We start from the raw sequence: 24,826 nt of genomic DNA on the forward strand, positions 1-24,826 counted from the left end.
AAAGAGCAGCTGCATGTGGCTTAATTTCCAGCAGGGCTTAAACCACAGCACATGGTTTGGAAATAGTATCAAGGAATATTGTTGCATCACCTTTCCCAGTGATAGAGATAAGACCTGTAGCTCTTCAGAGCTTCTTTCTTTCCATTCTCCAAGACTGGAGTTTGCCTTCTTCCAGTCCTCAGGGATCTACCTGGTTTAAACCAACTTCCTAAGATGTTGAGTGACCTTGTGATGTCCTTGGATGGTTTATTCAGAAATCTTGGCTGCATCCCATCAGACCCATTCCTCTATGTCTAATTTGTTTGAATGTTCTATAACCTGATCCACCTTGCAAAACAACGTATTGCAAGAGGGCTGTGAAATTGACAAGGCTAGACAGGGGCATTTTTCAGAGACAAATTAAAGGACTTTGGAGCAGGATTAAACAACAGCAAAAATGACAGAACAAGTTTAGGAAAACATGAGTCCCTTAAAAATTTAAGCTGTCATGGCACAGGGCCTTGGGATGTTATGTTTTACTAAAGGCTATGGCACAGCATAACACAGGAACACTTTCAAGGTCAGGTAAATTTATCTTAGTATCATTTATATTGTCCTCATAGAATTCAATGATATCATAATCAGAAAATTCCACATTTCAGTGCAGGAAATCTTGCTCGATTTCTTCTGTTTCTCTAAGCAGCAACAAACCAACCTATTATGCCATATAGAAATGGATGGCAAGATGAATTTGTGGGTTGTAAATTAATAGGTTTATTTGATTTCACTTGACTTGCACTCATCTCAAGGAATTTTTTCCTGATTTGAGTGATAAAAGCAACTCACAAATCCTGAAACAAACTGAATTTTCTTTGAAGCAAAATGAAAGGCCAGTAAAATGGCATTTACCTTACATGTGTATGGTGAATGAGGAAATAAATTTTTTCCATAGTGGTTTTTTAAATCAAATTTCATCATACTATAAACAAGAACAGTCCTAAGACTGTTGATCCTTAACTGGTTATAGCACTTCATGTACATGTATTTCAGGTGTTGCTTACTGAGGCAGTTATGTATTAAAACAGAGCAGAGCAACAACACAAAAAAACAACAGTTGTTCAGAAATCTCAGACAACTAGAAGCAAACTAAATCATGCTTAGGATTGTTAGTCCATAATCCAAGCCCAGAAACTCCTGCAATTATCAAGAGCATCCATATCAGAAAGGAACATATCCTGAACCTAAGTACTTCCTTCTATAAAAGAAGCAAAGAACAAAATCTTAAGAAAAACCCAAAACAAACCAAACCAAAACAAAACAAAAAAAAAAAACCAAAAAAACCCAAACAAACAAAAACAAAAAAACAAAAAACCCCCAAAACCCACCCTAAGCCAGTCTGTTAGTTTAATCTTTTCCTCATTAAAACCAAATAAACATTCCAGAAGGTTCAATGAAAGGATAACTGAGGGGCACCTATATGTTTTCTGGAAAAGTAATTTCTGTAATTTTTTTCTCTCTTTTTTTCCCCTCAAAGTGCTCATCATTGGTCCTTTATCTATGCATTTTCAAAAATAAAATTGCACAAAGATTACGCTGAATACATTAACAATTGAATCTAGAGTTTCAAAATGAGAAAAAAATCTTCTGACAAAAAAACACCCTTCTCCCTGCTTTGGAGTGGGCTGGGTTTGCTCTAAGAATAAAAGAAAAAAACCCTGCCCCACTGTGTAACATGCTATAATCAGGGTAAGAAATTTTGCTAGTACAACATCCAGGCTCACACACATTTCATACAGACTGCAGACATGGAACGATTTTTCAGTATTTTAAAATTTCCTTTGAAATGCACAGTCTTATGACAACTGAGTTCTCAAACTGCCCAAATAGCAAGGAAGTTATATGATCCAGATCCTTAAGTAATTGCAATGACACTGAAATTAATGGAAATGTGAGATTTAGAAGGTTTGGATTAGTTCTCCCAAAAAATCCTTTTAATCTGGAGTCTGTCTATGTATCTATGTATCTATTATTTAATAAAATGTAAACACTTTGAACATGACTTTTAAAAAACATACTTTAGTCATTTATTAAATGCACTCATCTGCCTTGACTTTAGGACCTATCAGTTAAGCATCAAGCAATTTTTCTTATTGTATTTCATTCTTAGGAGAGTTTTAAACCATTGTAGAGATCATCTTAGTCTATTTATTCACCTAAGAAAGGAAAGCAAATAAAAAGTAAATTTTTGGGAATATCATGGATATTAAATATAACTCTGGTTTTCACTATGTTTCTCAGAAATAAGTGTACTGCAGGTTATAATATTACACACAGAAATTCAAGTATACTTTCATTTTGAGAAAGTTAAAGGGTTAAATTTTCAAAAAGGACTTCTAAATAGAAGCTTTATTTACTTCCTATGTGTTATATAATTGTCCTTCAGTATGTACAGCCAAAACTGCTATAGCAGTTGTAATTCACAACCAAGTAATGATGGTGACAAACAGAACTTGGAAACAATAGCAACCAGATTTTTAGAATGCTAATTTATTCCAAGAATATAAAAGCAAGCTATCTTGTTTCTACTACTGTGCTCTCACTTGACTGGAAGAATGTTAAGATGAATTAATAACTTCAGGTAAAGCAGTCTTGTTTATGTGCAAAATGTAAAAAGTTAAATTTAAATAGTGACATTATTCAATCTGTAGGTGCAAAGTGAAGATTGTGCCCTTACCTTCACAACGTGGGACAGTTGAGCTCCATACTACATTTCCGTCTTGCATAATACAAGTTATGGATTCAGAGCCTTGAGTCTTCACAAAGCCATCATCACAGTGAAAGGAAACAGAACTTCCCAGAAGGAATCTGTCTCCAAAACGCCTCCCATTTATAGGAATGCCTGGATCATGACACTCATTCTGACCAAAGGCTGATAAAAACATAATAATAATGCTGGTAATAACACCCACAATAATAGCAATAATAAATCCCATCCCTTTAAAACTTTGTGTCTTGGTTTTTTTTGGAGGAGGAGAATATTATTTGACTTGTAATGCAGTATATGTAACACATACAGTAATACATAATTCAAAGTATAGAAAATTTCTTAATAAAAAGCTTCAAATCCAATGACATGCAACATAGTTGGAATTCAGAAGTTTTTAGATATATGTGGCTTAGATACACAAGAATAATTTGCCTAATTTTTCCTCTGGACAAAATCCAGCTGTTTTGCCTCAAACATAAGGGGAATTGGGGTTTTTTAACCCAAAGAAAGGGAGGTTGAGGCAAGCCCCCATTGCTCCCTACAACTACCTGGAAAGAGGTTTTAGCAAAGCGAGTATTGGCCTCCTCTCACAGGCACTATTTCTTCCTGCCATTTTTCTAAGGACAAAAATTATCCCCTCCTATAAAAGCAAAAGACCAATTTAGGCATCTAAGACTTTAAAAATATTGAAATCAATGAATTCCAGCTTTATGTAGGAAATCTTTCCAAATATTGCAAGAAAACACCTCGGCCACAAACACTATTATTTTAATTGACTCAACATAGAAACAGTGCAAAAGGTCTTGAAGACAAATTTATTGTCAATTAACTTCTATAACCTTAGAAGATAATTTCAGTTAAAATTATAACCTCTGTATAAGTAGCATCTTTGAATGACTCGTGTTCTAGACACTAGAAAAAACACAGAGTGTAACTGCTATGTGTAATGCAGAAAAGAGATCTCTATTCTTAGGGGTTTGTATTCTTAGATTCCAATCCATTCAACTAGAAAAAAACATAAAAAAGCAAAACACATTCCTACAACTATTTATTTGTATTGATGATTACTATTATGCTTTTCCAATTAATATCTGGGATCACAGATCGATACCTTTATGATCTTATTTCTGATGGTTCCATTGAGAAGTATATTAAATTACATGCACTGGATACTTTGATGTGAAAGATCTGGACATTACTTATAGGATCTGCATTTATGCAGTATAGACAAAAAAACCAAAAAATAAATAATGAAGGGAATTCCTCGCACTATCACAATTAAAATAAATAAAAGATAAGGATTCAGATGAGCTAATGAATACAAGGATGAGATCTAAAAGTAGTGCAATTATACAATCATTACGATTTACTTCTGAAATAAATATAAATATAAATATAAATATAAATATAAATATAAATATAAATATAAATATAAATATAAATATAAATATATAAACATACTGTTTTAATTATTATGAAGAAAGCATAAAACTAAGCATAAAATAAAAAGCAGAAGTTCTTACTTGTGTAAGTGATATTAAATCCTCTTCCAGTGGTAGAGTGATCTGACTGAAATTCAAGTCTTACTATGTGCCCACTACTAGCCAATTGAGAAGGGACCTCATTGCCAGAAAATGTGCCAAGAGGCGGTAAATCTGAAATCCCATCATCTTTGATTGTAAGGTAGTCAAATTGAGGTTCTACATCAAAATCGTTGAAAATCAGATGGATTCTGCTTCCTGGCTCTGAGATAATTAACCAAACACAGTTCATATTGTTCCCATATTCCTCAGGATAATTTGGAGAAAGAATAATTCCGGATGGTGCGGTGAAGTTGAAGAAACATGAAACTAAAGGAAACAACAATAAGATTCTCAAAATACTATCCACAAAATTTATAAATGTTTGTCTATTCTTTTTTTTTATTATTATTCTTGTGAAAAAGGATGATTTTGAAGCCTGGATGTCAAAATTACTATACATGCAAGCAGGAAATATTTAACACTTTCAGAACAGTTCTCCAATGTTTTGTTTCCAATGTGAATCCAAGTGACTGAAGCAGGGCCTGCAAGAGATTTGCATGTAGCAAATACCAAGTAAATAAAAGTAATACTTGATGCATCAGAGTTTGCAAAAAATTGGGAGGTTTGTTCTAAAACGAAAATGTGATCTCCAAATTTCAATGGTTTTTTTTTTCCAAATATGCATTAAACTGTATTAACAATTAAAAAAAATCAAGCACAAGGGCCAGTTTTGTCTGTAGTATACAAAATTCATTCTGATGTAAATAATGGTGGAAATTTAGACGTGACTGAATCAAGAAAACTTCAGAGTAGATGATCTGAACTTATTTTACCCTAGTTTTCCTTTGATGGCATAGAACAAAATCAAAAATGATTCATAGCTATAATCCCTTTTTACTATTTTGAGCCAATTTTCATCAAGACATTGCCTAACTGGTTTCAGAGTTTTGACCTTTTGACTCGTACTGTAGGCAGAAGTACAGTATATTCAGAAAGGGTAAGACTCACTAAATATTAGTTAACACCAAGACAACCATTATTCAGCTCTTCAAATGTCTCAAACTGAACTCAGTGTATGTAAATAGATGTTAGATTCCATGCTTTTTCATAGGGCATGTGCATATGTAACACTGGAAGCACAGTAAAATGTTCTACATTGTCAACACCAACTGATACAGCAATCCAATGGAATACAGCACCATGAAGAAACACAGGTTCTGTCTTCCAAGGGAACTGCAGCTGAACTGTCTCTGTGCCTAGGCTTTACATGCTAAGACAAAATTCAGCATTGCAAAGCCTGATAATGATTATTCTGTCCAGAGCAATCTTGCTCAGTCTGTTAAGTCCTGTACCAACGTAGCTTCAAAGTGCATACATGTCCAAATGGAGTAGGACACCTGACAAAGGTTGTGATGGTTGCCAGATCCAGTACTGATTTGTATGACTCTTTATAGGAAATTTAACCTGATCTGCACAACTCAAGTGCCTAATATACCTGTGTACTTGAAAGATTTGCTCTATTTTACAAGGAAGGAAGAAAAAAGAAAAGGAAAAAAACCCAACCCAACTAACCCCCCCCCCAAAAAAAAAAAACAAAAAACCCACACAAACAAACAAAAACCAAAAAAAACCCAAACACAAAAATAAAAACTAACCCAACATCCCTCTTTTAACAACAAATATATTTTATCTTTTAAAACAAAAATCACAACTAATGACCTTACCTAAATTTTTCCTATCTTCGATATTCTTAACTTTATATTCATAGTCACACCTTTGTGATATATCACCAAAAAAAAAAAAAAAAGGAAAAAGAAAGCCAATCTTTTCTTATGTGGGTTTGCAGGCTGTTTTGCACTGCCCAAATGAAGCCTGTATTGCCATAGAATCCTTTTGAACACTTTTCTGCTATTAAAGATTGCTCATTTAGAATCTAATTCAACACACATTTATATTAAGAGTGTTAAGTGGTTCAATTACATATAAAATGAGTGTAAAGAACATTCTAAAAACAGTCTTGCATGACATTCTCCATAAATGAGCCACCAACTCAATTGAAATAAAAAAACAAACCATGAAGGAAAAAGCCTTCAAGGTACTTAGAAGTATTTTCCTGTTGTTGATTAGTCACAAAAGTTAAGAAATGCAAGAGGTTAAGGTCAGAAAAATAATACAGAAAAAATATAATAATTCTTACAAACACAGCTGGGTTTGTTGCCAGACCACTGGTTATTTTGTTGACATGTAATCGTTCTCTCTCCCACCAGTTCAAAAGCTGCTTGACATTCAAAGGTAAGTGTGTCTCCATGTAGAAAACTGCTGCCAGTCCTTTTTCCATATGATGGAATTCCAGGATCTCCACAACCTCCTTTCTCTATTTCTGAATATTGAAAAATTCAAATGCAATAATAAGGAAAATATCTTTTCAATCAATTTATATGTCAAAATATTTGGCATTATTCATTAAATTAGTATTTACAGCTGAAAATGAACAAGAGGTAAATGCTGTGGAACTGCCTCAAAGACGATTTAGGATCTAAAGTTCTTTCACAAGCTAATAGCTTCCATACTTGCATTGCTGCATTGCTGATAATAACAAAATACTTATATTTAACTGCATGACTGCACCAAATTACAGCATATTTGAAGGTAAAATTATAAAGCCACAGTCTCCATCCTACCCATGGAGACATAGTACATGTAGATAATTTTTCTCACAAAGTACTCTTACTAAAGAATCTCTTAACTCTCACATATGCAATTCCATTTATAAGTCTATTAACAATATGATTAAAAGTATATAATTTCCTAATAGAGTGAATATATTTCAGTTTAAAATAGCTGAAATATAATTAAAACAAAATTGAGGAATTATTTCTTAATCACATACTTCAAATTAGAGTCACATTTTTCCCAACTGCATTCAGCTATGCTGAAAAAAAATTAACATTTTAGATAATACTTCAAGATATTCTCTAGGAGCTCTGTTTCTTAAATTATTTAATTTGTAGATCTCAAATCTACATAAACCAGATAAGGCTATAAAAATTCAATTCTTATGAAAATTTATGAATACCATAAGTATTAGAAAAGAAAATGTAAGTATTAATTGCCTGTGAAAGAATCATCCTACAAAATACTATACACATGGCTGCTTCAAAAAATGAAGGCTCCATTTCTTTGCTATTAAATTTAAGGCTTTTTTTTAAAAATTAACTTGCCTTTGCTCAGAAAAAAAAATTAACAGAGCACTTCTGATTCTATAAACTGTGTTGCTGCACATGTGATGAAATTATGTAAATCTGATTCAAATGAAAGTACAAATAAAGTTCTTGGTATTTAAATATTTTACAGTTCAGTCCAAGGTATGAAATCAGAAATATTCAAGGTAACAAGAAAATTTAACTCATTGAATAGTAATAAATACTAACATAGTTTAACACAATTGAAAATATTTGCTGTCAAATATTGTTAAATCTAATTATGTTAAATTGTGGTAGAAGTGCATACCTTGACTCAGCAACAGAAATTTTAAGATACAGGATACAAAATTACGATATGTGAAGTCAATCCCCTATGTTTACACCGTTAAAGCAGTCATTAACAAATTGTTGACAGACATGTTTAGAAAGGTATGGAACATATTTCACAATGTAATAGTTTTCTAGACCTGCTAGTGATACTGTGCCTGATGCACCCATTATTATTTTATTTAAATAACTTGTCTCAGCAGAAAGGTAGAATGTATAAATTAATAAAAATATTTTCCAAAATGTCCAGTACACAAATACAATAAAACATTAGGAGAGAAATTTTATAAAGAATATTTTTAATAATGATTCAAAATTATAAATAGAAATGCTTTAATGTAGCTTCACTTGTCTGCTCCTGCTGAGATATTGACTTTTACTTCCCCATAATAGCACTGAAACCTGTATTTTCAGCTATGCACATCTTTACATACTTCATGAAAATGTGGGGAGCCACAGAAAATTGGAATACACATTCTAATCACATTTTAGAAGTTCATCTCCCTTACTGACAGCAGAGCTGTATCTAATCCAGCATGTGAGAATGATTGTAAAGTCTTTGCCAAATTTAGGAGATGAACCAAATCCTTTTTTATTCTTAATGTATCACTCTACATTCGAGAATGTCCATATGGGCATATAGTGGGCATATATTTACAAATTCAGATTTGTAAATATCTTATTTTCAAGCACAAAAACCATAGAAAAATTAAAACTTTAACACTAATTTCAGATAAAACATTTAAAAATATGTTTCATTCTTTGGAAAAATAGTTTTAATAAAATATGTCATATAAAAACAACTGAATGATAAATTTCAAGTTCTCTAAAACACAATAGAAGGATTTTTGAATCAGTTTATTTTATACTGAAAAGCCAAATAATTCATAAAAAACATCAAAAATAGTTACATTGACTTTATTTCTGTTGAAACATTCAGGGTCGGTGCATGTTTGTTCAACATAAAAACAATACAGAAAATATGACATTTATAAAACACTTCTAAGGATGTCTTATTTGCATTTTGACAATAAATAGCTTGAAAAATTCTATCCAGGTGTAGGAATGCATTTCTTCACAAACCTTAAATTGAAGACTGTATGTATCCCTAACGAAATCTACTCTAGTCAAAAGTTATTCAGGCTGACAGACAACACTCATTGTAATTCATAGAATCATCATAGGATCATAGAATTTGGGTTTGAAGGGGCCTTAAAGATCTCCTAGTTCTAGGCCCTTTGTCATGGACAGGAATATCTTCCAGTAGGCACAACTTCCTTAGAACTGGCCTGGCCTTGAATACTCCCAGGGATAAGGTGTCCACAACTTTTCTTGGCAACCTGTTCCAGTGCCTCAGCACCCTCGCAATAAAGAGTTTCTTCATAAAATCTAATCTAGAACTACCCTCCTTCCGTTCAAAGCCATTCCCCCTTGTCCTGTCACTAGATGCTGTTATAAAAAGTCCCTCTGCAGGTCTCTTGAAGGCTCCCATTAGGTACTGGAAGGTGCTCTAAAGTGTTCACAGAAAGCGTTGTCAAGCATCAGACCAGGCTGCTCAGGGAAGTGGCTGAGTCACCATCCCAGCAGTATTTGAACAATATGTAGATGTGGGACTGAGGGACATCATTTAATTGGGGAACTGGATTAATGGTTGGACTGATGATCTTAAATGATTCTTTGATTCTCTTTAGTCAAAAGCTACATTTCATTACATTAACAATCCAAAACTAAGGGAAGACACAGAAGTCCAAATTGACAGTTTGGTATTTACACATAAAGAATACTCTTTCTTTATAACTAGATCTAGAGTAGTAGGCGTGTAATGATTTCCAAAATTTTTCTGTCCTCTGGGATTTTGCACAGATTTTTTCTCCATTGTCCTTTCTGATACCTGTTTGACTTGTACTGATTTAGTTGTTGAACATTTTTTTAAAATGTCTAAATGCAGCTGAGCTGCATTGTGTGTATTGCTCCAACACATGTACAGATTATTCTGTTTCATAAATGAAGAGATGCCCTGTATCAGTTTGCTAAAAAAGAGAACGTTTCAGACCAATTCTGTGGAAGTTATGTTGAGCTCTTAGAAAAACCCTATGGGACAGAAAATGTTCTTAAAATAACAAATATGAAAATAAAATCTATGCTAACCTATTTAGCATGGCAATTAAAGCCCTGTTCTTTTAGGATTTTTCTGTGTACTCATTCAATGTTGAACTTCTTTTGATCTGAGTTCTTAGAGCTGTGTGAACTTCATGAAGTTTGCACATAAATTCTCAAGCCTAAATTTAAACATCAGCTTCCTCTGGTTATCAAAATATTAAGATTGATCTTATGCAATTGTTCTTGGCTTTCATGTACCCTCTTTCAATAGCCTGGGGAAACAGACTTTTCATCTTGTTTGTAAACTAGAAATATTTACGCAGTTTCAGGGAATATTCTTTCTTTCATGTTAGAAGAATGACAACATTAGATTTCTGACTGTAAGGGCATATCTCTCTGAATTTAATTGAAAGACATTTCTGTTGCTCTGTTTTCTTTCAAATGAAGAAATATGGCAATTCAAAAGTGATATTAAGCATTTAAATATGTATCATGACTACTATTTGAAAGGTGTCACATTACAATTCAAGTATTTTTTGATATAAGAACTTTGACTATGGTATCTGAAATGTATAGCAAAATAATACATAGCTTAGATTTTGCACTCTTAAACTTAGTATTCATGGAAGGAGTAATTTAGTGGGTTTTCCCCCCTTGTTACTAGATTAAAAATACACAGTTTAAATTAAATTCTGCATGTTGCTGTGTTTTCATTCACACTATCCATTATTTTAGCTTAGACAATTAGTGAATCATCTAATCATTAAATTTGAATCTGGATACAACTCAAATAGTATAAATAATAATCACACACATTAATAATTCAGATGCATAAATACAATTTAAATTAAATACGTGTTTTTAACACGTGTGAGTTGAGCAAAAATCAATTTCAGAGATATAAAAAAAACTTCAGATTTTTATCAGACAGTTGAAGTCAATAGCTTTAAAACATAAACTAATTATTTTACATTATTTAATAATTATCATCTTATTTATAGTCAAGATAGATTAAGGGAAGTTGTGAACTGGCACAGGTATACATTTACCAACCCCGCTGCCCCCCCCCAAAAAAAAAAAAAAAGAGAGTTTAACATTTAAACTCCAAGAGGTCACAGAAATTCATGTTTCATATATGAGGAAAGTGATGATTTATTTTATTTCCTCTTATTACTCATGCCTCCCTGTGCTAACAGTCATAATACTTATGCAAGCAAACCCTTATAAAATAAAAAGGGATAGAAAAATGATCAGGATTGCAGAAGAGGAAATGACAAAAGGAATATTATATACATGATTCCTGCAATGGAGCATAAGAACTACTACTAAAAAAGAGAATGGTAAATCAAAACAAACGCAAAAAAAAATTTCAGATAGCACATAATTGGACTGTAAAAGTGGCTATTAAAGCTAAAATAAGGTTGGCCTACCACTAAAAAGAGGATGGCCTTACATGACAATTTTATAAATGATCACAATTTTATCATTATTCCGGTAAATTTCTTCAAAGAAATTTAACAGTGCAATTTATTATCAGTCTCTAAATATAAAAAGAGAAGGCCTTCACAGATCATATAGTTCCATGCTGCATTTTAAGAGGCTCTCACATTTTCTCTGAAATGTTTTGTCCTTGCTGTTATCAAAAAGACTACAGATCATATCCAGTAGATTAATTTTTGCTGCTTCTACCTTATTGTATTCTGTATCAATATTAAAAATAAAAAAAAAAACAAACATGACTTTAGAATCAGATTGATGAAAAAAACCCAATTTTCCTTGGAAGTCAATTTAAACTAACAGCTCACTATCATATCATATGGTGTCTTGCTGGTAATAATAACACTGTATTGCATCATGTCTTCTAAAAATCCATGAAAACCATAAAGCAGAAAACAAACTTTACAATATGTTCTTTAAGTTTAATATACACTGTGTACTTAAATAGTATGTATGTTATTTCAGAAAGCAAAAAAATAAAATATTGGTTTGTTTACAATCAATTTTACATGTTCAGGGGTTAATGCAGATCAAATATGAACAGCAATGAGGAAAAACCTTTTTGTTACTTGTTGCAAAAATAAATGTATGGTACCTACTAAACAAGCACGTGAAATTCATTACCAAAATTTGTAGAAAAATAAATATGGGAAAAAAATCATTATTATGAGTTTGCAGGCACAATGATAGGTTCTGATTTGACTAGGACTAGGACTCCAGCGACAGAGGCTCTGGCATACTAAATAATTCTATGAAACTGTAAGCTATTGAAATAGTTAAGAATTATTGGGAAAGGAACAGTGAACAAAATAGGGAATATCATTCTGTCCTCGCACAAAAACCTTCAAAAATTTCATTTCCATTTGGAATTTTACATGTAGTACTGCTCTTCAAAGGTAACAGAACTAGGGGAAGAAAACAAAAGATCAAAGTTACTGAGGAAATGAGAACCAGTTAAAAAGGCTGGAAATCTCTTTTTCTGGGCGGTGAAATACTTTTGTGTCCAAAAAGTTGTTGGACAAATACATGGAAGAAAATCTTATTGAGAGACAAAATATTTGAGGTGTGCATCATTGGAAACAGAGAAAATATTCTGTTTCTTGAAATTTCACCATAAAATTCACCATTTCCTCCCTAAACACCTATTATTGTCAAGTACCAGTATGCTTTTGGTCTCACTGTAGATTTTATTCTAATGTTTTGTGATAAGAAACATGATAGTGTTCAAATTATAGGGTACATTATGCTTTACTACTAGAAAGTGTAGGGCCTGTCAGCACAAAGGACCAAGCAGTGCCCTAAACAAAAAGTTAGCACAGAGTTATCCTGTGGAAAGAAACTTAGAGTGTTATGGAAAATAGGAAGCACAGCTGCCTCACGAATGATCAGAGTAAGGTACCGGTGAATATTGTGAAAAGGCAAACCATGGAATGAGGCAGAAGGCAGTGATAAAACTTGTAGAATTAAATTGTCCTTAAAATTAAGAGAAAGAAAAATAGCTAGCAGGAAAGGAGAATGAAGAACACTTTCTCTTATCTAGATAAAAATGTTTAAATAAAATTAAGAGAAGGGCAGGATAAGAAGAGAACACCCTAAGGACCATTTAGAAAATGCAGACACATTCAAGGGAACAGGGCGTAATTAAATTCAGTACTTAATCTGAAGCAGTCAATGAACTATTGACAATTGTCTTCAAGAATTTGTGGAGAACAAGGGAGATCCTACATGACTGAGTGAGGTTACATGAATAAACTGTCTCAAAAACTGGAGAGAAGAACCAAAGAATTAAAAAACACCTGTGTATCTAATTGGTCCCCTCCAACTAGGAAAATTATATGCTTTATCTTCCTTTATAAGACAGTATCCTGAAACATCTGTACTTAAAATTATCTTAAGTCCTGACAAGAAAGACATGGTAGCTATCTAGAAAGAAAATCAATGAGCTGCTACTAGTAAATAATTTGTAACAGGATTGTAAAGCCAACACTGATCCTTAGCAAAGTGATGGAACCACCAACATAAAACCACTATTTCTTAAGAGTTAAAAGACAAAAACCTAATTACCATTAGTTGACATGGTTTTATGGAAAATGTGCCATGTCACACAAACCATATGTTTTTCAGATTATAAACTCAGATGACATAATATATTTGGGCTTCTTTCAACCTTTTAAATTAGGGACGCATGGCATTCTAATTAGGAATTGGCATAATAGAAAATTAATTTAGCACATATTAAATGGATTGCAATTAAATAATTATAGTATTTTGAAGAAAAAATGTGAATAAAGAATAATCACTAGACAATAGATTTTCTTCAGTTAGCTTAATCTATACTTTTAATCCCAATCCTAACAGTTTGTTACAGAAATATTACAGAAAAATAGGTAAACAACACTGCCACATTATTTCAAGATGCTTTAACCTTACATATATTATAGGTGTAGTCTTCTCAAGTACATGTACCCATATAAGCACTGCTTTTTCTCATTCCCTTAAAATAAACCCTCAGCAAAATCTCAAGCCTATGGCTGCTGAGAATTTTGTAAAATAAAAATCATGTTAGATGGGAAGACCTTATTTTCCCTGAGTATCCACTTCAGTACCTTACAGTAGGTGTGCCTCCACTTAAAAGACCAGGAGTGATAAGTACAGATTCATAATACAAAATGAAAGATTAAAATCACGTGTGCATTTGCTTGAGCTTCAACTCAGTACTTTTCTAATGCCACTTGTAGAAGCAGTAGGCGCTCAAATGGAAAATGTTAGCTTTGGAAGCAACTGAATGTACCAATATTAGTACAGTCTGGACATCCAAATAATTTTCCCTTATTCTATTTCAGTAAAGAAGCAAGAAGGATGAAGTATTGCTCCAAAAATATTCTTCTGAAGGAAAAAAAAAAAAAAAAAAGGAAAAGAGAAAACATCTTTAGGCCTTACACTCCTATATTCTGCCCTTGTGGGACAAACCCTGCCTTCTAGAATTGGACTCAGTCCAGCATCTCTTAACTTTTTTTGGCAATGCACAATTTCTCAGGATCCCAAAGTTTCTCTTTTTGATTAACTTTGAGACTTTATTGCATAGGCACCCTTTCCATCTAGAGAAAAGTTCCTTTTGTTCTTATCTATATCTTGTATGTTTAAATTTTTTTTTTTGCTGTGCCTCCATTCTTGTTGGCTCCGGTCCCGTTGGTCACCCAAGAGCTCTGGGGTGGGATTAAGGAAGACAAACTTTCCTTCTCTTTCCAAAGATGCCAACATGACCAAGGCTTAACAACAGGAGGTTTTTTCCCCCAAATAAAACACACTTTCTGAGGAACATAACGTAACCAAAACTACTCTGCAGACAAGTAAAGGAAATCTCACATCTTAGAATTCAGTATGGAAGCTATTTCATATAAACATGCCCATATGTACATGTAAATATTTTGTAGGCATAGTATAAATTCACAAAAATAAATGAACAATCAACTAAAATTCATGTGTTTCTTTTCAGTGAGAGCAATTAAAAACTGAAATTTCACAGAGGCACACAGGGGAGTCTTCATGAGCATTAACTATCTATTTGACTTTGCATAGATAGACTGGACTTAGTCTTAAAATTCCATTCAACATCTTGGTTTTTCATTTTCACACCCAGAAGAAAAAGGGAAGGAGAACAGGTTGGGTTATGATGGGGATTTAGCAGTATTGGTTATTTTGCTGAAAAAAAATCTCTCTGAATATTGTTTGTCTGTAGAGGTTAACTGCACAAACCTAAAAACCCCAGGAAACTGCTACATGGAAATCCTGTGTCTGTTACTATATAACAAAGCTTAACTGTGGCCTTCATAGAGTAATCAGGATACAATTAAAATCTGTTCATTTAAAAAAAACAACAAAAAATTTATTTTAAGAAGTGTTTGACAAGTATAGTGTTGTTTTGGCTTGCTGTTTGTGAGTTTTTGGTTTTGATTTTTTTCCAAATAGCACAAGCCGGTGGGGAATGTAATTTTTTTTTTATGTTGTTCCTATCAGGTACATGTTCTGGTGAAAGCACTTCTCTAGTGTAGAGAAGCAAACAGATCAGGCATAGTCAGATTATTTTATATACTTTCAGTCTTGGCAGATTAAAAGAAAATCCCAATAAATAGGTTGCACCCACTTTTCTTGAGCATACTGTGAGTTGAAATTAAGAATGGAATTAAGTGAATGAATGGGAATTAGAAAAAAAAATTAAAATTTAATTTTTTTTTACTGACTCTTTCTGAAATCTGTTAAAATTCTTCCTCTTTCCTCTGCATATTAATTTTACCAAAAAACCACAGGAGGAACCTCTGGCCATGGTTCCAAGCACCTGATTAGATTTCAAACGAAACTTAATATGATGATATTCAGAAACATAGTCCAGCAAAGTTCAGTTGCAAGCTGAATAAACTTGAGAAATTATACTCACCAAAACTCAGTCATGTTTTCTACAGCATGCTAATGCAATAGAAAAATTAGCAGATGAAAACTTTTTTTATCATGTTCTCCATAAAGGTGACTGTATAAAAACATTTTACTGTTTCAGAGGTCATACAGACATTTGAAAATTGAAAGTGGCAACAAATATTAGGACCCTACAATTATCAAAGACAGATAGATTGAAATATGGTGAGTACTGCAAATCATAGGAAATACCAAAAATGGTTTACATCTTCTAGATTTTTTTTTCTTTTTGAATCACTTAAACTCTTAGCTCTGCAAGGAAGGCTATGCAAGGGCACACATGCTATATCACTCTCTAGCATTGAAACAAAGCCAAGTTTATTCACTACATGATAGAAATGGTCCTAAATTTCTTTTCTTTCAAATGATTGGAAAAACACATCAACAGGTATACCTGGAGATATAGACTGGAAACAGTTAACATATGTATTTATAAGGACTCAAAATTCACTTATTTTTAATATTACAACTGATACTGTTAGAGTATTTGAAAAACATCTACTGCTTTCTTTTGCATCTTTTTGTGATGATTTTGTTTTAAAGTAAATAGTGCTCTGCTTTCTAAAAATTCCTTCACCATCACACTATTCTTTGGACACTGAAAGGAAAAATAAAGACCCTTTGAAGTGACTACTAATACCAAGCCTATGAGTGAATTGCAGAGGAAATGCTCTTATAAAATCTTTCCAAGAAGGGTGCATAATGTCCTACTGAAGAGAGGTGTGGATATGGCTATGCTGGCCCAGAAAGGTCAGAGGAGAGGTGAAGGTACAAGGCAGTAGCAAACTGTTTTTCACTGACAGTCAGTGCATTGAATTCAGCTTCAGCTGCACATATATCCTATTTAACATAGTTAATTACTTTTTGCACTTAAAAACCTTCAATCTGCAATCTTTTATAAGTGATGTTCTGAGAATAACAAGACTCCATATTTCAGATGATCCATTTTCTAGTAAATGTTGTTAGTTCTTCATGGTTAGTATAAAATTGAGTTTTCAGAAGTGTTCATATGCAAACAGAGCTTGCAAACACACACAGTGCTAAGATATTGTACCTTTTGGTAACTTAATTCAGCAAATCTCATGTATAATAAAGAGTCTGAATGGATTTTTTTTTATATGCTGCCATATATGCAACAAAGAAATCAAATGCACAAAATGAACAAATGCACAATGACATTTGTTCTTGATAATGTTTTAGATTAGGAAGTATTGTTTTTCTCAAATTTCAAAACAACATTAAAATAAGACATTATTTCATTGGAATAACAACCTCCTTTAATCTAAATTTCTAATTAAATGAGAGAGCAATATAAAAGAGGCTCCTCTGAAGGATATGCTGACTTAGCAACAAGTGGAGGTGTTAGCATTTCATATCAATTTCAGTCAAAGTGTAAAATTTATGTCTGTTTATGAGCTCAATATATAAATCATGCAGTGGTTGAAAGGACTTGGGAAGATAAAAAGTACTGAAGAACTTGGAAGAACTCTTTAGTGACATGTTCATTATAGAGATCTTACTAATAGACAACTGTGTCTCAGAATCAAAATCTTCAACTGTTACTTAATATTTCCCACAACTACCAGTATGGTGTTTTCAGTAATATTTGAGATTCAAATATAATTTTCCATTTGAAATCATGTTACTTAGTAATCAACAGTGACATTTAAAATATTCAATAAATACTTTAAAGAAGGCACAAATGATGCAGAAACTGTTTAATGGCCCAAATCTGACCATCTTTTTTTTTCATGGTGTTAGTTACTAAAAGAAAATCATACCAATGAGCACCAAAATCCTAAAAACTGCAATTTTCTTTAGTGAGGTGATAACAGGAATCTAGTCCAGCTTAAGAAGATGGAAAAATGCATATGAACAAGAAATCCCAGATATTTTTAAAATCTCAATAACAGCTAAAATGAATATACTTGATAACATTATCATTATGTTGGTTGTGTAAGCATTCCTTAGACACCAGTTTTACTGAATAAATTTACACCCTACACTAGAAATTAGCAGTGAGGGAGGTAATCTGCCTCCAGTGGACAATAATCAAGACTCCAAGGATTTGGATGAAATCAGTGCAGGTGAAGATTGTATGGAGAACACTGATGTCATACTCCAACACTCTGATGATAAAGCCCTGGGCAGGCACCTTTGTACCTTTGTATAACCTGGCCTGCCTATGAAGAGCGCCTCTGATCCCCTCCCCTAAACCCTAGGGTGGCATCTCAGCCATGGAAAGACTGTGTCACCAGGTCTGGCCACTCAAAGGAAACATGGAGAATCTCTCCTTCCTTGCCCCTGCTGGGCTTAACCACAGCAACATGTACACAAACACACTTCTTCCTAACAAGGAAAAGAACACTACTAAGGTCATTAAAGCCACATGAAAAGACATGCAAATCTGTTGGAACACACAAAACAGATGATGAACTTTGGACCTGGTTAGCATAAGAGATTATCAAATCAGGATGCCTTGGCAAGGGCAATCATGGATAAAAACAAGACTTAACTGAAGACTAAAACAAGACTTACCAGAAAAGAAAATTACATCAAGCTCTGCAAGCAAGAGATATTGTAAAATGTATAAGTTTTTTTATGTAATGATTAACCCAATCATTATAGTAAAACATTACTAGCCTTCCTAGAATAGTATATAAGCATATGTAGTCCACAATAAAGTCAGATTCTGGCCACTTCTCAGTCTCCTAGTCTCTCTCATCATTGCTGATACAAAATTACTCACTTGGGTGTGCCATTGTCCTCAGATCACTGCAATTTAATCCTCTCCAGTGGATTTGTATTCTCTCAAAGAAGATTAAGTTGTAGTTATGAAAAGTCAAAATGTCACTGAAGGAGAGCACTTTCATAGGGATTTAAGGTAGATTATACAGCTAAATCTGTACTTTAAAATTATCATACCTTGTTAATTTTAACATTTATGAGTATCTGCTTGCAGATGTAATAGACATTTTCAAAAAATGTAGGTAGTTCCTATTTGCAGGTTTTTATTGCTGTTTTTCATCAAAAGAACACCAGCTTTTATAGCTGGGTAATCTTAAAAAGCAGAACATTTTCTTTATTTATAATAACAGTAAATATAAGATTAGCTGTATTATTTTAAAAGTTTATGCAAAATTTACTGAATTAATTTTGTGTTATAAAATGTATTCTTATATACATACAAAAAAAAATCACACCATGAAAAATTTTGGGTAAATTTTGAGGGAACAGACTATTCAGATTCTTTGAAATTGTTCTAATACGTGAAATCCCCATTATATATCTATAAATACATATAAATGTATTTTTAAAATTACTACTATAAACTTTTAACTGGAAGTAGGATTTTCTGTACAGTGTCTTAGGGTCATTTTATCTTTTTCTTCAGCTTATAATAAGAACATTAATTTAGTATTTTTTATAAAGTTACTCTGTGTTGTATCACAAAAAGAACTCAGTATGCTGACATCATGCACTAACATGCACAGAAAATCCTGTGAGTCAAAGTCTGAATTTTGGCCATTTTTGTTTTGTTATTTTGTTAATTTAGGAGGGAGAATAAGAGCTATAGGATGCTGCATGCTTTCTCCTATTTATTCTCTTCACTGAACTTTTGTTTGGGATTTTTTAGTAAAGGATTGTGGTAGAGACAGAAATTTGGTCTTATCCACTACAGTCTGCTGATATATAAATATGCAAAACACTCAACAAGTTAAAGCATATCACTGTTATGTTCCTCAAGCTCATTCGTATTTTCTAGATGAAAAGTGTGTTCTCTCTGCCACCCAAAATATTATACAAAACTCAGGCAAACACATTCCCACTATTAAAAATTTCTTTGAAACTGCTGCAGTAATTTTCAGTAACTTAGTGCACCTCTTTTAACTCTATTAGTAACCTACTGGTGGTACTATTTATTTATTGAAAGAAAATTCAGGTATGCTGCAAAGGAGAAATGCCTGTTCCAGGCTTATCTGAGCAGTATACTCTAAAAAGGTCAGACAAAAACATAGGAAAGCTTCTGGAAATGATTGATAATACACTGTAGCAGAAATTGACTGACATTTGCCCATCCAAAAAACTAACCTGCTTTTTGTATCACTACAAACAGAGTCATTCATACAGTGTTATGATGGAACTCTGACAGTTCTTCACAGAACCGTGTTGCTTTAATAAATAAAAATATTCACATGAAACATATTTATTGCCTGCTCTCCAAAAAGACACATTTCAATAATGTTCTGAATTATAGTACATACAAACCTAATACAAGAAAAAAACTGAATGTAAGTGAAACTAATGAAACAGAGAAAAGGTTAAAGCAAAACAAACTCAGTTTTCACTGAATTACTTACATCTGTTTTCTTTCCAAGCAATACACTGTAAATAATGATTTCCCTGTGTGCATGTCCAATTTTGAAAGTCCTAGAAAGTCTTAATTCCATTTATTTATTCAGCACAGGTTTTATTAAACCTCCAAGCAGTAGCAAAGTTTTATATCAATATTGGTAGTGTAATAGCATTTATAAGGTCATTATTTTTTGTAAAAAACTGCACTGATTTAAGGTTTACTAACACTTTACATTGTTATGTAAAGTAATTGTATGCAAAAGATAACTGACATTTATCTGACCAACTGAAATATGTTTTTGAAAGTGTTTTCTACTAGTCTCAAGTGGAAAGAAGAATCTTCTACCAAACAATCATAATGAAGAGCTTACCAGCTTAACTGCTCAGTTGAGCATCAATACAAATAAATGTTGTAAATCTGACATTTTCAGCTGCTTGCAGGAGCTGATATACTTCCTGACATCTCCAAGAATTCTTAATAACATCAAATTACATAAAATGCTAGTCACTGAGTCACCAGATTTATTTTATAACACTGTTATGAACGAAAGGATAGGCTAGTGAAATAACTTAATTACTTTATATAACCATGTAAAGTCAGGAATAAAAAATGAATTCTAAACAGGCTATAAAACAGATGCCGTTAACACTTGTTATAAAGTCTGGAAGTCAAAAGATTAAATATGTTTATCAGAATTACAGGTTCACAAGGTAGAATGGGAGAAAAAGCTCAAGCATAATAAAATCATAAAACATTTACACCTAAAACTTCAAGCTGGCATGAGCTTTTATGTCATTGTGGTACAGCCAATAAGACCACAAGCATGGAAGCAGCCTAATGATCCACCTTGGATCCTGACAGCCATAAAGCACCTATATATAGATGTGGCACACCCATAAAATGAGTAGAATAAGCCAAACTCAGGCACATCTTCACCTCATCAGTCCTTTTTTTGGGCTGCAGCTGCAAACTAACACCGTTTGATACTGCTGCAAGGCCTGCTGTCACAGTAACATGCTGCATTGTCCTGACCTGGATATGCACGGCAATGACTGTGCCTAACTTATCCACTTAACGGGTAAATGCATGCTTGAATCAATATTAAAAATGGCATAAATCAAATCTTCCTGTTGATTCAAAGTTGCCTAAATACTACATTAGATCACCTGTGCTGGACAAATTTGGGAAAACTTGTGGTCAAAACAAAATAGAAATGCAGCTCAAGAAGAAAAATAACTTTAAAAAAAGGTGTATGAATCAAAAGTTACTTTAATTACAAATTCTTTACCTATTGTATGTAAAAAAGTCCTTGCTTTAGCCCATGACCAGCAACAAACTGGAAAAAAAGCATGTTTGTAAAAGTATAGTCTTATTATATCAACATACTTTGTTGATTTTACCAGACCATGGTGGCATGATATTGTTTTCATCAATTTGTGCATGTTATTTTTATTAGTGTGTATGTCATGTTGTTCTTTATGTATATGTTACTATCAAAAAAAAAAAAAATGAGAGTCATTGCATGGCAGGACTGAAAATAAGGTTAGACCTTAAAAAAATATCTGTAATCAGTTTATTAACTCAAAAAAGGTACTTTTTTGTGAGCCTAAACCTGTTTAACCAGAGAGGTCAGAAGATGCCAGGTGCTGTTGAAATGTCTATTAAAAATTTATTCAGACTGAAAGAACTTCAACAAGGGACAACAGTAACAGCCTTCATCGAGATTATCATTCAGCATGTTTATGGTATTCTTCCAGGAGACTGCATACTAGGATTTCAGATATGTCCCTTGTATGGAGAAAATATGCTGAGGTCTTTCATCACCCTAATAAATACCCAGCTATAAGGAAAAAACTATATTAGAAATGTAACTAAAACTTACAGTCCATTTTTTATAATTTCTTTACTTTTTAAGCAGCTCTGTTGCTGAAACTCTGAAAACTCTCTTAACAACCACTTGTGTACTGTATTTTTTTTTTTCTGTAAATGTTTCCTTCTCTTTTTTTTGTTTAAAATTTTAGCTTTAAAGTCGCCCGTTATAGTGCTGTATACACACGGAGAAATGTTAGTGGGTTCTACCATGAAGTATCAGCTGTGAAATGCATAATGTAATTTTGTTTGATTTATGAAGACCTGTGGAGTGACACCTGTTCATCTTGGCTTTAGGAAGGAAAACTGGCATTAATAATAATTGGAGAGGATTTCAGTTTAGATCCTTTGAAACACTTAGGTGTGATATTCCAATGCATCTCATTCTTCAAAGACAGAACAATTTAAATTTCTGGCTTTTTCACAGAAAATACGCTTTCAGCGGATTCTTTTTGAAAGATATTAAACCATTCTGTTTATATATCTGGGATCTATGACAGAGAATGAAGGACCTTCAAATACAGTCTATAAATTACATTAAAAAAAATAATGGTAGGATCATTCTTCAGCTTTTTTACTTTGTTTTTTTAGTATGGGTTAACAGCCTTCTATTTTAGCAATAATAATGTGGTTCTAACATGGTTTAGAAAGTTTATCATCAAAGTGAAGACTAAGGCCTGTAGTCCTGCCTTTTACTTATTCATTACATAGAGGTAGTGCTTAAATTATTTTTATCTTTATAATGCATGATTTTGAGTATGGCTGGCAAAAAAATACCAAGACCTCTTGCACTTGCTAACATGGCAGCTGTTTGTTAGTTTTCTGGAGTTAAAAAACTAGTAACAGCACTTTTTTTACCATCTGGGTTTCCATCGGTCACCTTCCAGTGCATACACCGATACCAATACAGTGTTATTCCCCCATATTCAAAACTCTTTCCAGGAACTATCTCTACAGGACCTATGTCTGTAGAGATAGTTTTTTTTCTTGTGGCTCCAGCTCTTGGAGAGCTGTATTCTACAGTCCAAGAAACATAATTAATAGGGCAGACTACAAAAACTGGAATAGTGAGGATATAGAGAACCCTATATCTCTCTGACGATAACGTGTTTCTGAAGGTGAGCCAAAGAAGAGGCAAAAGAACTTGGTAAGACTTGACTCTCTCTTAATCCCATAGGCAATTTGTAAATAGGATTAAATTTACTACTCATACATAAAATCTGCATGCATATCAGTTCATTTACAAGCATCATTTCATGCTGTTTTTAGGTGGACATGCTAATAATGTTAGATAGGTGAACTGAGTCATTAATATCCTTTATTAATAAATAAAGTGAGATGAAGTTCAGTTAAAGTAAGAATTTTCTATCGACTGTGACATAATTTAAGTAGTAATAGAAAACAAAAATTATAGATACAAAGTCAAGATTTGGGAGGTGAGCTGTAAAATATATCCCAAGAGGGTGAGAAATCATGTTCCAATCCTGAGAAAAATTCACAATTTTTTGGGAAAAAAGATTCAAATGTGGATGTCCTTTACTTTGTGTCTACAAAACACGTATAAGGCATCAAAGACTGCAGTTTGCCTTCTTTTTAGCTAACTGCAATCACAAAGACAGTGTCCTTGAGGTTACATGTCACAATCTATTAACTTTCTCACAATTAAAATGAGATTCTATTTTTAGACAGGTTCTTTGACTGCTAAACAAGGGGAAGGAGATTTATTCAGGTACCTTGTGACAGGATAAAAGTTTAAACTTTATACTTAGCCTAAAGCAGGAAATGTATTGAGAGTGCAGATGGTTAAAAGTTTCTCAACAATAAAAGATGAGAAAATTCTAATAAAACTAATGAGACTATTGAAATGAAAGGGAGAAAAAGCTTTAATTCACCTTCATCTTAAAACATTTACTATACTTTTGAACTTGTAAACATGTCACAGTTTAAAATTCTGAAACTGACTTGCAAAACTAAAAACATGAAGAATGACCCACAACTGGTAGGAAAACAAGATTGAAAGCCAAAATCCAACTGCCAAATGGTAACAATATACTTCATCAAAGAGATGCTATTGCTACTGCAAAATGTGCATTGTGTACTTCAAGTGTGTGCAGAAAGTCCCCAAAAGTAAGAGGTTGAACTCCATAAATAAAATAACATCATTAGATAAATACAGAAATGACAACAGATTAATTTACACTAGAAATACCAGAAAGAAATTATAGCAGAAAAAATATATCATCTGATATATAAATTTTAAAATTTTGAACTTTTTCATAGGTTATGAGAAGGTAAAGTTCATAATTTTGAGGAAATTATGAAGGTTTGAGGAAACAACGTAAATTTCAGATACATACCTTTTGCCAACACTCTCTCTCCACTTTAAAATCACTATTTCTACTGAATGTATTTCACAAATGAATTTTTTAAAGACAACGTATTTTATAAATAAACACAAACCCTAGAAATTACTCAAGTACAGAAGATAAAATCATGACAGAAGGGACATGAAGGGGTAAGATTAATTTATATAAAGAGTATGTGATTGTGCTCATGCAATAAAACATACTTGAGCTGTGTAACTATACAGGCTTAATGCATGGCACAATGTCTTAAGAATCTTTAATGTCTTAGCCAGAGAAGGGCTACAAGCCTGCATCTGCTTTTTCATTCACAGCTCTTGTACATCATACTAAAGCAATTGGGACAGTGTTTCAAAACCTTCTGTAATTAT

General features: G+C 32.9%; 1 protein-coding gene across 1 annotated transcript in view; it reads right to left on the reverse strand.

Moving 5' to 3' along the window:
• CSMD1 (CUB and Sushi multiple domains 1) overlaps window positions 1–24,826 on the reverse strand; it is a gene marked incomplete at both ends in the record, with an annotated part of 1,059,366 nt that overhangs the window by 246,051 nt on the left and 788,489 nt on the right. Inside the window, 3 exons of the mRNA XM_084202054.1 lie at window positions 2,714–2,908; window positions 4,270–4,596; window positions 6,467–6,649. Coding sequence (XP_084058180.1) covers window positions 2,714–2,908; window positions 4,270–4,596; window positions 6,467–6,649 — 705 coding nt within the window. The remainder of the gene's footprint in view (window positions 1–2,713; window positions 2,909–4,269; window positions 4,597–6,466; window positions 6,650–24,826) is intronic.

The sequence above is a fragment of the Fringilla coelebs genome (assembly GCF_963513975.1).
Source record: "Fringilla coelebs genome assembly, chromosome: 3".
Lineage (NCBI taxonomy): Eukaryota > Metazoa > Chordata > Aves > Passeriformes > Fringillidae > Fringilla > Fringilla coelebs.